The following is an 18,070-nucleotide window of genomic DNA, read 5'->3' on the forward strand; positions in this document are numbered from 1 at the left end:
ACAATTTATGAAACATAATAGAGCATGGGAATGGCCATCATCATGTTCTACGGCCTTATACACAATTTATTTTAATTGTTAATTTATTTATAATTCATGTTTATTTCTTATTGATGACTACAACAACTTGACACATAGGGGCTGAGCTGCATCTCAAATTAATCTTCAGGTTCTCAGCTTTCAGATGATGTACACCACTTCTATGTGACATCTACTGTGGACTTTTTTTTATCTACCCCTGAACATCCCCTACCCCTCTAAAAAAGAGGGTGGATTGGTAAAGGGTTAAGCAAATGAAATAGCCATTGAACTATTATTTATTAATTAGATTATTGTCTTTTGTTTATTAATGTACCAAAACAAACATGAAAATGGCACGCAGTTTATTAGAGGCTGTGAAGTCTTACTGCTTTGTGGTGTTTTGTGTCCTCCCCTCATTTAATTTGACCATTTGACTCTTCTTCCTTTAGGCCCGTTCCTGCTTGTTAAGCCACTGGCTGTGTGTTGTCATTATATTCCTTTTGTTATTGCCACATACAAAACTCACAGCGCAGTGGAGCCCATTTTTGCATAAGTCTTTTAATCAAAGAGAAGAAAATCATATCACAGAACTGATAACACATCACACCCCATGGAAGAAGAAAAAAAACCGACAAACTCTTTTTCTGATTTTCAGACTTGTTGAAACAAAAGAATGAAACAATTAGTGGCTGAAATAATGTCTGCCATCTCAGTTAACTTCATTACACACTGGGTCACTCATATATTGAGAGTCTTGATAATGATCTAGGAACTCATAATAGACTTTTTGCCTCTACTAACAACTGTTGATGTCAATCACCAGAACATTTTCTCAAACATTTCTATTATTACAAATACAAAATGTTTAATAAAAAATTGGAAATTCAGTGCTATCATAAACAGTTGGAAGGGATACAAGATCATATATCAAGAAACGTTACAATATTAGGCAAAGCTAGAAGGTCTCGAAACAGTCCATAAACTGAGGCAATTGATTTAACAGGTTTCTTCTACCATGAAAACACACCACACTGTCAGAGAAATATATGACCTTTGTAAAGCACATGTAAAAAAAAAAAAAAAGAAGAAGAAAAGGACGTTATTATTCAACCACTTGTTTCAACACTAAAATAAGATATTAGAAATCCATGAATAATGCCATTAGGGAGGATTTTCACCATCAAAACAACTGTGTGAATGAGAGCAAATTTCAAACTGTCACGTCTGCAGAGGGGTGTAGATGCTCTGATGGATTACTTCAAGCACGAACAATAATGCACCGACTCGTTCTCGCTATAACAAGTGCCAATTAGAGAAATGCCACTGCTCTGTAGACGCTGACCTGTCCGCCCATCAGCTGCCCCCGCGCTGTAATCTCACAAACACACACACAAACACACACACACCGAGGTACTAAACGGCTCGCTCTGGGTACCCATGAAGGAAATGGCTAAAACAGATCCGCACTGGGTCTGCTGGATGCATCTGCTCATGTCATGATGTCTGGCCCCCGATTTCACAAACTCTGTGATATACAGCATGTTCATTGTGCAGTAGTATGAGCTGTAGTATCACTTGTCCTCCGTTGCTGAATGAGGCACCAGAAGTCTAGACTAGTCGAAGCCATGGCCAAGAACGTTGTCACATATCCGATTTAAGTTACTGTTTGAGATAATAATACGGATGCTATTCAGTAAATAGTCCTCGTATCGAAAAGACATCATCTACAAGCCGCACCTAATATAATCTGTGAATGTTTCTTGGCAGTTTTCCTGCCTGGTATCACACTGACTCAACATTTTCCGGGCCGTACTGATGATATCTGTGCTTGCCAATTACAGCAAAACAAAACTACTGGATGGTAAACTGGAGGAAAATCATGTAAATAGAAACCAAATTGTTATGTTTTATTCTCATCACAAAGATATATGGAAGCTCCATTCTATAATATTTGAATTAAAAGCTATTGATGCATTACTATTTTTCCATCTGAACAATTATAGCATCAGTTAAGTAAGGAATAATATACAGCGAACCGGTTGTTGTGAAATAAACCTCGACAGGGCGTCGCCCTGAAGAGGTTTATGCTTGCTGTACATTATCCCGCTTAAGTCCGACATCGGTCCGACATCGGAACTGCGCCCATAGCAACGGCCTGTTATACATAGCAATGGTCTGGTATAAAGAAACAACAGACCGTAGAACGACATGACTGACCAATCAGAATCGAGTATTCAACAAAGCCGTGTAATAAAAAATAAAAAAAGTAATCCAGGCCTTAACTGAAATATTGTGCATTTTTCATCTGACTGAAACTTTAAGTTATTGTAAAGAGAGCAAATAATATGCAGGGAATTCTGATACAACAGCGGTGTTGCAGTCTTTTTTTAGTTTAGGGTGCAGTGTGTAGGATCTGGCGCCATCTAGTGGTGAGGTTGCAGATTGTAACAAACTGAATGTGTAGCGTGTAGGAGAACTATGGTGGCCAACGAGAAAATGTGAATGGCCCTATCTAGAGTCAGTGTTTGGTTTGTCCATTCCGGGCTACTGTAGAAACATGGCGGTCGGCTCCGTGAAGAGGACCTGCTAAGTGTGTAGATATAAACGGCTCATTCTAAAGGCCCAGACACACCAAGCTGATGGTCGATGAGTGTCCGTTGGCCTAGTCGGCTCTAGTCTGCCCGTATTGGGGGTCTTTCGGACGATTCAGCATATTGAATAGGCAGCGGAGCCCGTCGGTGAGAGAAATCACTCTGTTTGGCTGTTCAGCTTAAACGAATCAGTGCATGAGAAGAGAAACGGAAGTGAGGAAAGCAAGCCAACGAGTAAAGTCAAGAGTGCGCACACATCTTGAATGAAGTGGTGAGTAAGAGTGGCGTGAAAATGGTCAGCAAACGCTGCTTTGTTTCATGTACGTATCATAACAACAGTTTGTATATCCGCCGTCCTCAGCCTTCCGGTTTCCCTTTTTGAATGACAAATACAGACTACCGCCATCTGCTTTTTGCGGTCTGTCCAAGTGCAACTTATCGGCCAAGTCGGCCTTCATCACCACTAGTTCTTTGATGACGACTTGGTGTGTCTGGGCCTTAACAAAATCACAACCATTCACATTTTCCGGTGATTATACTCTAAAGAAAACATACTTATTAGTATAATATTCCATTTTTGCCAATAGATCCCCCCAAATGTTACACACTGTTCCTTTAATCACATCAAACATCTTCAGAAATAATCCATTTACCACATGTTGCAGATTAAACATCTGGATGGCAATCTCAAACTCACGTTCTCCCTGTACAACAGCATGGTTAATGACAGGATAAACATCAAGAAAGTTGCATGTTTCTAAGTTCAAAAGACGAATATGTTCATCTTTTTCAGAGTTTAGGTTTTTCTCAATCATCACCACCAACAAAGCTACATATATTCAAAATGTCAGTATTTTTTTTTTTTATCTTTACCTTTAATTATAGATTTTCTGGTTTAGCAAAACAAAACATACATACAGTAACTGGCAGACGGCTGTACATGAAACTATACACATCCACCAAAACCTGGTCAGAAAAAAAGAACAAGAGGAGACAAAGTAGTGCTTTTGAACAGTGTTTGTCTGAAGGAAAACACGTCGTGTGAGTTTTCATTTGGAAGAAAAGGGTGAGATCACTCTAAAGCAAACATCAAACAGAGAAGGAGGTAAGGGTGTGTAAAGTGTGCTCGCAAGTTTCCTGTTTCCAGAAACCTCCAGAGCTCCAAAAAGCTTGTTTCTGTCAACATTGTTTTTCCTTTTAGTTTGGTTTTTAGTTATTCTGTTCAATAAGCTATTTGTGCCTTTGTTAGGTAATTTAAACCTTCTACTTTTGGTATCGGAAATTGAAAAAAGATTGTTTTAGAATTGAAATTAGTAACAGCACTGCAGCCAATGAATACCAATAATCCTGTTATACCTTCTTCTTCACATCAAACGTCTTATCTTGGCTGCTTGTGAAAACACACTAAAGATGCAAATCGCCAAGTTGAGAATATTTAAGTTTCAGCCTGATCCAACCTCTCCTCAATAAGCTGCGGATCAGATAATTGCTTATGTTATTGATGGAAGTACAGTGAACTCAGCTGGAGCTTTGAAATTCATTTCAGTTTTGCTATTCACAAACAATAACGACGAATGGAGCGGTTTTACATCTAATAGTTCCAAAATGCTACAGTTCAGTATTGTTTTTGAGAGAGAGCTGGAGAGTTTTGAAATTGCTTCAGATCCAGTTTTAAGTCTCTATTTCTACCCCCGGACGGGTCCTCCGCTGTGAAACTTCCGCTACTCTCATGGAGCAATATCCGATATCCAAGTTTTTCTATCAAAGCGTCTCTGCAGCACACAGCTGAATCTTCAGCGTCTGGAAAGTCTCCATGTGAGGACACCAACATTCGTTCACCTCAGCTCGGACAGCTCGATATTAAATGTCTGCAGACTGGATGTCCAGCCAATCTCTTCTGAGGAAAACGACGGCAGCTCTGGGTCATCACAACACCCACATTTCAAACCCTAAAACCCGAAAAGACTGCGCTTCACACAACTAACTGACTTGACTTGTCATCCTAGATCAGTTCTTGGTAGTGCTCTGGGACTAGACTTGAGGAAGGGAGGGACAGAGAGAGAGAGGGTGAGAGAGAGAGGGAGTGACAGTGGGGTTGTGTTTCTCCTCAATCAGACAGACAGGAAGTGGATCAGCAGGAGGGAGGAAACCCCCTTCTGGGCTGCTGGGTCACAGGTGGCTCTGCTCAGGGACTAGCAGGGGGCCTGGGTGAGGGGCAGGAGCCTTGGCTGTCAAAGCTGGCTGTCCTCGCCTTCCACTGCAGGACACACAGACACAAGGAAATGATTCATAACACATATGCTGCTTTTTAGTGCACTAACACTGGCACTCCCAGGTCACTTTCAGCACAGAGCAAATATCTGTATAAAGGTGTCAGTGTTTCAGGAATATAAGAACAATGTGGGTTTTTTTACGTTAAATTTTCCGATTTAGTATGATGAGGGTACAGGAAAATAACACAATAAAGACTCAAAGCACTCATATACAAGGAACATAGACTGAATGATTAATATATAGACAAGATACTCGCATTACATCTCGTTAATAACACAGACACAATGTTATCAACATCTCTGTCTTGTGTCTTTATAATATCAAAATAACAAAAAACAACAGAAATAAGCCCAAACCCCTTATTCCCTTTATTATTATTCCTCCTATATATATTATCCCCTCCTATGACAAAACACATTCATTTCGTGTTGCTTTCAATATTTTTTTACATTACTAAGTCTCAGAATGTCCCATCAACATTGTTCTTATATTTTTATATTTCTTTTATAATATATATATATATATATATATATATATATTATAATATCAAAAGCAACACGGAATTAATGTATTTTGTCACACCTATACTTTTTTGAACTTCTATCTGGTGGATAATAATAATAATATATGGAATTCCCATAATGCTTCGGGGATGTAAACAGGAAGTGATTATGCTGCTGTGGGCTAATTTACAACCGTACAACCTGAGCCACGTGTTGTTGTTTTTTACATGGTGGACAAAGGGAACCATTCGGCTTTTTACTTTCTATGCCGAATTAGATATTAGCAATTCTTCTTTGCATTTTACTCATGAATGTACATGTAAAGACAATTATATTACTTTTATATTGAAAAAAAACTTAAAAAAGGGAGGATTTTCAGACAAGTTCAACGAGCTTCTTCTTTCTTTTTGCAATGGATTCTATACACGGATTTATGGACGTTTTCTCGCGATGGACCTCGGAGATAAATGCTATCTTCAGAAAGAGTAAATCACATTAACTTTAAAAATATGTGTATCATGTGTGCAGGTTCAGAATTGACTGAGTTATGAGGGAGAAAAAGCAAGTACTTTAATTGCTACGTGTTTGTCAGCCATTGCTGCTGCTGCTGCAGCAGGTGTTGACAGTGTTGCTAATTAAGGGTCAAGCTACAAGAACTACCACCAGTATGCACCTGTACCTTTCACCTCATATGCAGTATGTCTGCTCCTCAAACTTTTCTCACAGTTTGATTCAAACTGTTGGAGCCGAAAATTACTATCTAATTAGCCCCTTATTCCTCACCCTAACTGATGACCAAGTACAGAATAGTCCTTCAAAAATGACCCCAGTCCCAAACCTACCTCCTTCTCAGACTTCTTGGACTCCAGCAGGGGGTGCCAGTGTGCAATGGGCTTGCGTGGATAAGCCAGCATTTCGTTCCAGTGGTCTCTGCCAAGTCCCTCTGCATGGCAGCCAACCCTCATCACACCAATGATCTCATTATGACCTACCCTGTGGGGACACACACACGTACTGTATGAATACATCTGACTTAACCTGACAAGACGTATCATACATCAAGTTGGGTTTTTTTCTAATTGCAAGAAGGGCATTTTGTAATAAAAGGAGACACAGATCTGAACCTGGGTGTCCTGCCGATTGATACAGGGAAATCTGCAGCTGATTGTCTCTGTGACACTAGAATTGACTCATCTCAGGAAGGAGATTTTTGCTCTATTAACAATGTCTGAAGTGTAAATGAAAGCCCTATTAATCCCCTATTATTGGCACAACCTGATTTAATCCTAGCATGAGAGCAAACGGTAAAAGAAAACACAAGAGGCTAGGTTTCTAAATAGTGTCTGCTCCTTTTATACTACACAATGAAAAAAAGCAGCCTGACCTTTAACACATGTTCTCATTCTGTCAGCTGTCTGCACTTTTTCCCTTTTCCTGTTATAGCTTCACATACTGTAAAGGTACTGCATTGCACTACTTTTTCTCTGAAGAACTACAATTCAGCTGACTCTAATTTGAAAATGAGGAATAATTAAAAGTTTTTTTTTCATTTTAAGATCCCCTCCGGACACATAATACTAACAATCGGCTTTCAATAATAATTAAAGGTGCTAATGGAGTAATGTCTACCTGAGTAGAGAATGAAGTCTCTCTCTCTCTGTGTGTGTTGTAATCAGAACTTCTCCGTGCTTTGTTGACAACAACTTATTACAACTTATATCGCCATCCTGACCGACAGTGTCGTCGTTGAAGCGTAGCACCCACCCTCCAGTTCCCCCTCAGGTTAACACTGTTAGCTCTGTCAGCACTTTGCCATTGTTTTCACTATTAGTACCATGAGCTGTGAGCCGCTGGCTGTCTGTTGCCATGTTGAGAGCCACTTAGAGGCAATAGAAATGCTCCCAATAACGTATTTAGCACCTTTAATAATAATCTGATATGGGTTTCCCACAAAAGAAATTACAACTATTCCTTCTCCCTCGTTGAAAAATCCTGATTCTAAGAAAATGCAAATATTGTTCATGCTAAAAGTTGAACTACTAGTAGGGCTGTCAAAGTTAACGTGATAATTACGCGTTAATGCAAATTTGTTTTAACGCCACTAATTTCTTTAATGCATTAACGCAATCGATCTTGCGGAGGTTGTAGCAGGCTCAGTTTTAAAGCTAGAGTAAAGATACTGGCATCATATGAAACTATAAAACCTAAGGAATCCATTGGTCATTCTAGCTTGTTGCAATGGAGGCTAAATAACGCTCCAAACTTGTGCCAAATTTTGGTGTGGAAAAACTCATGTTCATTTTCAAAGGGGTCCCTTGACCTTTGACCTCAAGATATGTGACTGAAAATGGGTTCTATTGGTACCCACGAGTCTCCCCTTTACAGACATGCCCACTTTATGATAATCACATGCAGTTTATGTCAAGTCATAGTCAAGTCAGTACACTGACACACTGACAGCTGTTGTTGCCTGTTGGGCTTGAGTTTGCCATGTTATGATTTGAACATATTTTTTATGCTAAATGCAGTATCTGTGAGGGTTTCTGGACAATATGTGTCGTGGTTTTGTGTTATTAATTGATTTCCATTAATAAATATATACATTTGCATAAATCAAGCATATTTGAATGACAGCCCTAACTACTAGACATAAGGTGTCTCCTACGTCACTGAAAAGACCATTCTCAGTGTGTTTGTGTGCGCTGGATATTTCCAGTTTCACACTTGTGTAAGCTTATTGCATATTGGACCATGGTTCCAAAATAATGGTCATGCACCAAAATCATCTCTTACATACACATCTTAAATTGAGGTTTGAGGGAAGCACAGAACAACTTTTCATTTCCAACAGATGAAATTGAAAGCACACTACCCAGCAGAAATATCATTCCGCACAGGGAAGGTAAAATGTCCGAGTGAAGTAAACATAAGCAAAATGGATTTTTGAGTGGAGGGGGACTTTTATTTTTGAACATCTTATTTATTGTCCTGATGTGTTGGTTTCAAATTAGATTTTTTTTCATGTTTGTACGTACAAGTCGTAGTCCATGACGGAGATGTGCAGGCTGACGTGGTCCATACTGTCTGGCGGGATGTCAAAGATGATGGCCTCGTTGTAGGTGGGATTCAGAGTGTTCTTCTTTATGCTCGTCTTCTTCTTTTTCAAACGTCTCCCGTCACATATGAGCGACACTTTGACGTAGGGATCTAATGGCGAAAGAGGAAGAACAGAAAATGAGTGACTTTATCTAAACAGGAACTGCTGATAATGTTTCAACAAAGTTATCTATCTTTTCTAGGAAAATGCCAAAGCAAAAAAAACGAGGTTTTACAAATGTTTGCCTCGGCTGCCAAAACATCTTGAAAGAGGTTTGTGAAGATTGAGCCATCAGTGTCCTATTTCATCACCCAGTGTGTGTGTTTTATTCTACTTAAGCATGAAAGCAACCCTGGAGGACCTGGCATCGGTAATGGGCATAAAAGTAGATGAGTCAACGGCTTGTGTAAACACATAGGATGAGAGGACATAGATAGCTTAAACAGCATGACTGAGAGAGCTTCCTGATGAATGCTGATTTCAATCTTCATCCGTCAGTAGCATATCGCCTCGTGTGATCCATTATGCCACGTTTTAGTCAGATGTAAGCTGCCCTAAATCTATAAACAACAAACAAGAGTGCTTGCTTTGCAGCCTAATGTGCTCGAAGGCACAATTTGATAGCTACTGGTTTATGACTCACAGATTGAAGTAATGGCAGGCAGCTAAACCTCTAAAAACTAAAATTGGGACTCCCATTAAAATCGTGAAATGTCATTAAACATGAGAGGAGGAAAAAAAGCCACATTCTCTCGGAATTACACCTGAACCCTGGCATTTAATGCACAATAAATGTCACATTTCACAAGTGATATCAGTATTGCAGGAAAAGTGGAATGGAAAACAGACCGCCTGCAACTATTTGCTGACAATGTGTTAATATTGCAAGTGTTGAATATTAATAACTGCTGAAATAAACAGAACGCAGCTGTAGAGAAGGCTCTCCACTGTTTGTTCACATTATCTGACGCGCTTGTAAATTGGATATTCAAAGGAGGATCTTTCATTTTGAGCCACTGCAGCTGTAAGTGAATCACACAAAATGCACAACCTCATACAGTTAAATACACACACACCTGAGTAGCCAGTGATGTCCATGGCCTTGAGGTTCCTGCACTTGATGACAGTTAGTGTGAGTCTGCCTGCGGTGGGCAGGTAGCATAGTGAGAACATGATCTCCCCAAGGTCAACGCTTTCCTGTGAAAAACACACAGCAAGCAAAAAAATCTCCTTCACTTTCACATAAATTTACATTAATCGCAGATGATTTGATCCAGAGTGATGTACAAGAAGGCTTTCATCCTCAAGGTCTGTACTACACCAATCAATACTATATTTTGTTTACAGGCTGCTCTTTGTAACCTCTAGAGCACACAGTCAGTGAAGCAGACCGTGATGACGAGTGGTGGAAGAAGTACTCAGATATTTTACTTAAAGGTCCAGTGTGTAGGATCTGGAGGTATCTAGCGGTGAGGAGAAGAGATTGCAACCAACTGAAGCTTTTCCCGAGTGCCAAGCGTGTGGCGTAAACGCGAATGGCCTTATCTAGAGCCATTTGGAGAAAAGCCAGTGTGAGTGTGTGTGTGTGTGTGTGTGTGTGTGTGTAAATGGGAAGTGAGTGGTGAAGCAACAGAGAGAGAGAGTGGCGGTGACAGGAGCGAATGAAGTTATTGACTCCGGCACAAGCAGGAAAAATTAACAGAGTTTTGTTTTTCCGTTCTGGGCTACTGCAGAAACATGGCGGTGCAACATGGCGGACTCTGTGAAGAGGACCCACTCCTTATGTAGATATAAACGGCTCTTTCTAAGGTAACGACAACACAACAACTGTTATTATCAGGTGCTTATACACTAAAAAAAACATCTAAAATCTAAATAAATCCCTCTAATTGTTACACACTGCTCCTTTAAGCACATCAAATATCTTCAAAAATAATCCATTTACCAGATGTTGCAAATCAAGCATCTGGATGGCAAATTCAAACACATAGTGTAACATTTTGGTGGATCTATTAGCAGAAATGGAATATAATATTTATAACTATGTTTTCATGAGTGTATAATCACCTAAAACTAAGAATTGGGAGCGGGTCCTCTTCACGGAGTCCGCCATGTTGCCATGTTTCTACAGTAGCCCAGAACGGACAAACCAAACACTAGCTCTAGAGAGAGCCTTTTGCATTTTTGTGTTACCTGAAGGCCACCGTAGTTCTCAGACAAGGTTGTAAAACTGTGGTAACGTGAGCCGCAGAGTGTAAAACCATTAAAGGGGGGAGAGTTACTCATAATCTACATCTGTAAAGTATCTAAAGCTTTAAAATACATGTAGTGGAGTAAAAAGTGCAATATTTCTATCTGAATTGTAGGTGAAGTATAAAGTAGAATGAAATGGAAATACTCAAGTAAAGTACAAGTACCTCAAAATTGTACATTCTGTGGCTCACGTTAGCACAGTTTCACAAGTGTGTCGGAGAACTATGGTGGCCTTCAGGTAACGTACAAGCACGAAAGGCTCTCTCTAGAGACAGTGTTTGGTTTGTCCCTTCTGGGCTACTGTAGAAACATGGCGGAGTGACATGGTGGACTCCGTGAAGAGGACCTGCTCCCTATGTAGATATGAAGGACTCATTCTAAGCTAACAAAAACACAACGATTCTTAGTTTCAGGTGATTATACGCTAATGAAAACACAGTTATGAATATTATATTGCATTTCTGCTAATAGATCCCCTGAAATGTTTCACACTGTTCCTTTAAGTACAGTGCTTGGGCAATGCACTAGTTATTTCCACCACTGACAATACATGTAGGGCCTCCTCTGTGTAATTGCTAGAGCACTCAGTCAGTGAATTCTAACAAACAAATTACTATATTTAATGTACTACTGGGTTATCTGTTATCATTCTTAACCTCTATTATAAAATTGCAAAAACATGGTACATTTTATGCTGGCCTCTTGTTGCCACAAGTAATAAAATCAGATTCTCACAGTTGAGACGAGCAAACTAGCTAATTAGAGCAAAGACTACACACAAAGGTGTATGAAGTAATGTGATGCAAAATAATACAACTTCCCTATTTGCATTTTGGCTGAAAAAGAACTGCATTATGAGTTTGTTGTTTGGTGACTGCGGCTTTGTTTTTAGATCAGGCACAGGAGAGATTTGAGTTGTGTACTGTGGGTTGTTTTAAAAGACGAATGGAAATTTGTTGAAAAGCACATTGCAGCTTAGAGATTGAGTTGTTTTGCTGTCATTTTGTAACACAGGACAATAACAATCATAAGGTCTAAATAGTTTGACATGTTGAATAAAATTATGCTTCTTGCAGAGATTATGACAAGAAGATTGACGCCAATCTTATGTCTGTGCGTTAACTATAGAGATGATGAGCTTAGTTTATTATGAGTTATTAAGGGTTTTATTGAAGAGGGGAGCTAATAAGCTTGCTGTCGTTAATTATAAAGTGAAAGAAGACGTACAGTAATTGTACCATTGTTCATAACAGCTGTTCATACTTCGACAGAGGAGGTTAAATTAAAGTGGATGGTGCAACACGGCTTATAAGCAAACTGTAATTTTTACATTTCTGTTTGTGCACAGATTGAACCAATCGTCAATTACTTTTCGAGGGAAACGCATCACAAATACGTTTCTAATCATAGTCCACGAAAGTCTGTGTAGGCGTAGGAGGTCAGGGTGGATCAAACAAACACAGGATTTTCATCCAGCAGACCGTAGGGGTGTAAGAAAATATTGAACAAATCTAATCACGATATTATGTTTTGTGATACTGTATCAATTCTCAAAAACACTGTATTGATTTTTAATTAATAGTTTGCATACAAAGATAAACTCAGTCAATACTTTATTTCATTGGCAAAAAGATGCACCCTCTGTGTGTATGTGCCCTCTCAAAGTGGTGCTATGATGTTGGATTTTACAGGGACTGTGATAAATGCAAATGCAGATCCCACTGTTCTGATTACATGAAAAAGTGAACTTTTGTTACCCAGATTTTATGCCTATTGCGGTGTGTTCTTTATTCTATGACAGTTTTCCTGAAATTAGATTAAAAAATCGCAATATATCGTCTTACTTACAGTATCGCAATATATCGCAAATTCGCAATATATTGAATCGTAACCCCTGTGTCATGATACGTATGGTACCGCCAGATTCTTGCCAATACACTGCCCAGTAGACCGCTGTTTGTGTCCCGTGTGAAACCAGAAGTCAGACCTATTTTAATTTACGTCTGTACCTTAAATAATGTAACAAACATACTTATTTTAAGCCAGACCATGATGTTTTACTAAACCTCACCAAGTTGTTTTGTTGCCTAAACATAACCAAGTCAATTTGTCACTTTTTGGTTTTGTTTTGTTTCAATAACAACGTGTTTAAAACTGTGACCATAATCTGGGAGAAAATACGTTTCCCTCGAAACATAATTGAGAATGTAGTTTAGTTGTATGGGAACGTAATTTTGTAGGAGACAGGTTTGGATAAATAGTGAGCTGTAGAGGTGCTGAATTCACATTCATTACATGCTTTTTGTAGTCAAGCGTAATTTCAACGTGTTTTTTTTTATGTATTAATATTTTTTATTAATAAAAGGAAGAAAATAAGTCCTTATCAGAATATAAGAAAAGTTCCTTTTCCTCTCAGCCGCCTGGAGGGACTTGTCAGTGTCGGGGTTTGATCGACAGAGCAACAGGCAACATGTTGTTAATGGTATTTAAAGGGCCACACCAGCATTTAAAAGGGTCAAAGTGACATGTGCAGGTGCCTTTACTTGCTATTTATCGTGCTACAGCTGAGCAGCTAATTAGCTGTCTAGCCTGAACGTTAATAGCAGTACACTTTTCCACTGTGAATGTTTGCTTGGTCGCTCATTCAGCAAGCTGACGTGCAGGACAAGAATTGTGTTCATGTTAGATAAGAAGGAGACTTTTAGCAGGGAAGCTAATGTGGGTTGTTGTTCAGAGTCTGTACCGCTTGTGCTGTGTAGCAGGCTGCTGTCTGGCTCAGTGTGACCATCTGTTCAGCCTATTATAGAACACACTGATGTTACTGCTTTATTCAAGACTTTACTGGCTGTATCGAAATAAAGTTTCCATCTAGTGCAAAAAGCTAGGGGGGCCATCACGAATCCAAAAGATATAGAAATTAATTTTCCCCCTTTGGTGTCGGATTTGGACATGTGATTTACAGAGCAGATATGTTTGCTGTAGTAGACAAACAAATGCAATTTAATTTCAGTTGCACTTTAGCTTTTGAAGGAGCTGCTTCCAGTCTTTATGCTAAGCTAAGCACCTCCTGGCTTTAGCTCCATAGTTAATGCATAGACATGAGGTGGATCATCTTTCTTGATGACTAAGTTGTAAAGTTGCAAGAAGAAATATGATTCAGAAATAATACTAATTGAAACGGAAAATCTGTTCTGAGATTTTGCTCTATACCCTGATGCACCTGTGGACAAGAAAATAAAGCAAAATTAAAGTGCCACAGGTCTCACCACCAACAGTATAGAGCTATTTAAAGCAGCAGTAGGCAGACTATTTTTGGCATCATTGGGCAAGAATTCCATAATAACCTTTCAGCATTTTGTAATTCAAGTGTTCTGAGAGAAAACTAGACTTCTGCACCTCCTCATGGCTCTGTTTTCAGGCTTTAGAAAATGTAGCCCGTGATGGGAGACTTTGACCAATCACAGGTCATTTCAGAGAGAGAGAGCACTCCTATTGGCTGTTCATACAACGGAGGCAGCTGTCAATCACTCACAAACTCCCATCAAACGGTCAAACTAGGCAGCGTTGATCATATATGAATCAATGAATTTCTCGTCTCAAATGTTTTCAGAAACATCTTGTAGTGTACTGTTTAACTGTAAAATGAGAAAGTTTGTGACCCGGCCGCCATGTTGAGATTGTTTGAGGAAATGCCAAGCACCGCCCACCAGCCGGAGGAAACTTTCTTTCAGAATATTGATTCATATTTGATCAGCGCTGCCTAGTTTGACCGTTTGATCGGAGTTCGCAAGTGATTGACAGCTGCTCAGAGACGGCAAGGCTGTAGCTCGTATCTGATTGGTTGTTTTCCTCCGGTCTGTGAAATCTTGCAGATGCCATTAGGAGCACCCGAGGACACCGGAGGACACCAGAGGAACATGATTTTTTTTCAGATTACCTATCTTATTTACTGTCAGGATATAGTGACCGTTTTATAAAAATAACTTTTTTAAATCATATTTGCTCCAATCTGCCTACTCCAGCTATAAGGGAAGCTTAAAATGAAGCTGAACAACTGGGCTTCACTTCAAGTCCTTGTGGTTATTTAGCTGCCAGTATCTCCTTGAAACAATTTAATTCTGAAATTATGGCCGACCACACTATCAACTCTTATGCCAAACAAGCGAATTTCATTATTCTCATCGTAGTTTTCATTACATTATCAAAAATCTTAAATTCTGATTATGTCTCCAGATGATCGTCATCACTCGAGACATAAAATTAAAACACAAACCGAGAGGAAATCAAATTTACAGCTCGGTGGTTCAACATAATGTAACCCAAATTATCCACATAATCAACGACTGAATGAGTCTTATAATTCTCTAAAAACAACTTTTCCTATCACCAAGATCCTTCATGTAAGAATGTTTGCTCTACTCTAAATTACTTTTGAGACAAGCTCAACCTGCCTACTAAAATATTAGCTTAGACAGTCTCTGAGCTAATGAGAATCCCGTTATCTGCCTCATGTGAGCTCTGAGCCCCATCCTATAAACAGTATTAAGGTCGCACAGACCCCTAATCACTAAGAATGAGCTTGGCGAGAACCCCACTGGTTGGCAAATTCCAACACGTCTGCCTGAGCGCTGGAGTCTTAACGTCTCTTCACACATACAGCTGCGATTTGGCTTTCTCCGCGGTGGAAGTGAGGGATTTCGTTTGAAGGGTGTGAAGGTTCAGCCATAATGTGAGGGCGCAGCAGAAATGTCAAGTGTTGTAAAAGCATGAAGTGACACTTTGATTGTCCTTGTAGAAACACAGGCTGTTTTGGTGCCAGTACGTATCATCTGTGCTGCATTAATCATATTTTAGCCACGCTAGCGGCAGAGCTCTACGCAGGGTTATCCGTCTGTCAATCAATTGTCAGATCAGTCCATTACTTTGATCCAGACTGAAGTATCTATATCTATAATTATATATAACATAATGACGTTTTGGACAGACATTGATGGTCCCCGGAGGATGAAGCATACTGACTCACTTTTCCTCTGGCGCCTCACATATCTAGTGAAATATCTCACTATCTTCCAGATGGATTGGCACTAAACTTCATACAGACATTCATGGCTTTAAGGTCCATTTTGAACAGATAAAAAATGTGCGATCAATTTGCGATTAATCACGATTAGCTATTTTAATCAATTGACAACCATACAACATATTAAGATTTTTTTAAATCTAATTTTAGGAAAGCTGTCATAGTATAAAGAACACGATGTACCATATACATAAAAACTGAGTGAAAAAACGTCAGCAGTGCATCCTTATGGCCCGTCCACACAGGGAACATCAGGAGCGCGTGTTGGCTGTGGAACCTGTTGTTTTTTATTTCAGCGGCCACGTTAACAGGTTACAGCAGGCACACTGCCCGCGTGAGCAGTGCGGCTCAGGCGCAGCTCGGCTGCGTGTCAGCTGCGTCACTTCTAGAGATTCGTGGTCTCGCCTATTTTTACCGCGAGCTGCACGCAGTTCACAGCAACAACAACAAGTGATCATTTGACAGTATATTGACATCATACCAGCAACATTACTACAGTTTTGATGTCTGGACATTCACTGTATAGAATATGTCACAGATAATGAAGGTGATATATTGACTGTATGTTAACATCTTATCAGCAGCTACTACAGTTTCAATGTCTGTATCTGTAGAAAATGTCATGGACATGAAAAAAAGTAAAGATTTATTTTTAAATCAACACTTCTTGCTTTCATTTAAAAATAAAAGCCCTGAAGTGTTTTATCTGCGGACAGAATTCCGTCATTTGTTAACACAAGGCTTTTATTCTGAAATATTTGCAGGACAGTGATGTAGAACATGCAGTGACTTGCAGGGCTCAATGAATGAATAAAGTACGGAGTTTCAGTTGTGGATTATTACTGTTATTTACAAATTACCACACAGTTCTTAAAGTGGCAGTAGTCAGTATATTTTTGGGATCATTGGCCAAAAATTCCATAATAACCTTTCAGCATATTGTAATTCAAGTGTTCTGAGAGATAACTAGACGTCTGCACCTCCTCATGGCTCTGTTTTCAGGCTTTAAAAAATCTAGCCCGTGACGGGAGTCTTTGGCCAATCACAGGTCATCTTATTGAGAGAGCATTCCTATTGGCTGTGCTCCTGTCATGTGACCAGAACTTGACCAGATTTCACAATAGCTGCGGCGTCACAAACTTTCCCAGTTTAAAGCTAAACCGTGCACTACAAGATGATTCTGAAAACATTTGAGGCGAGAAATAGGCACTAACGTAACATAATATTGATTCATATTTGATCAGCGCTGCCTAGTTTGACCGTTTGGTCGGTGTTCGCGAGTGATTGACAGCCGGCTCTCATAGACAGCAGATGGACAGCAGACAGATTCAGCTCAGATCAGCTATTACTGCTTGTTTTCCTCCGGTCTGTGAAATCATGCAGATGCCGTTAGGAGCACCGGAGGACACAGAGGCACATGATTTTTTTTCAGGTTACCTGTTTCATGTTCTACTGTCACGATATAGCGACCGTTTTATAAAAATAACTTTTTTTAATCATATTTGCTCCAATCTCGCCTACTTCAGCTTTAACCTTTTTCCGTCTAAAATAAATATAAATGACATTTATAAAGAAATGAAATGGCCATTATGAAAGGCAAAGAAAGGGCTGGCAGCAGCAGCAGCCCAGTAGCAGCAGAAATGCTGCAGGTGTGCATGAGGCGCTTCTCATGCTGGCGGTCTCGACAGGCAGTTACGCACCTAACAACACTGCTATCTAGCAGTCTGGGTCTAAACACAATTGGACCAATATCTTCCACGAGTCTTTGCATGTAAACTATTAATTAAAAATCTATAGTGTTTGGGAATCGATACAGTATTACAAAACGCAATATTGCGATACTCCAGTGTAACGATATTTTCTCTTGCTAAACTAGGACAGTCATCATTTGTAGTTTTGAGTGAAATATCTCGAAAAATATTGGATGGATTTGCAATAAAAGTTGGTACAGACATTAACGTCCCCCTCAGGATGAATTGTATTAACTTTGGTGATCTCCTGACTTTTCATCAGGTCGGAATTTAATTTTGACTAAAACTGTACATTGAGTTAAGTGGTAAGTAGCAAATGTTAGTATTCTTACACACTGAGCTAAGATGGTAAACAGCATCCTGCTAAACATCAGCATGTTGACATTAGCATTTAGCTGCTATCATGGCTGTAGACTTATTAGTCACTGACTGTATTTACACTTTATTTATTGTACACTATGGACGCCTTATTAGAAAGAATGGTCATGTCTTGGTTTTCT

General features: G+C 39.5%; 1 protein-coding gene across 1 annotated transcript in view; it reads right to left on the minus strand.

The window, feature by feature from the left end:
• Window positions 1-2,720: 2,720 nt before the first annotated feature.
• The window catches only part of syt6a (synaptotagmin VIa), a 48,936-nt gene continuing 33,586 nt past the window's right edge, over window positions 2,721-18,070 (minus strand). The window contains exons 5-8 of the mRNA XM_037774106.1: window positions 9,563-9,683; window positions 8,425-8,596; window positions 6,232-6,382; window positions 2,721-4,869 (exon numbers count right to left, since the gene is read on the minus strand). Coding sequence (XP_037630034.1) covers window positions 4,798-4,869; window positions 6,232-6,382; window positions 8,425-8,596; window positions 9,563-9,683 — 516 coding nt within the window. The 3' untranslated portion in view covers window positions 2,721-4,797. The remainder of the gene's footprint in view (window positions 4,870-6,231; window positions 6,383-8,424; window positions 8,597-9,562; window positions 9,684-18,070) is intronic.

This window comes from Sebastes umbrosus, chromosome 6, assembly GCF_015220745.1.
Source record: "Sebastes umbrosus isolate fSebUmb1 chromosome 6, fSebUmb1.pri, whole genome shotgun sequence".
Lineage (NCBI taxonomy): Eukaryota > Metazoa > Chordata > Actinopteri > Perciformes > Sebastidae > Sebastes > Sebastes umbrosus.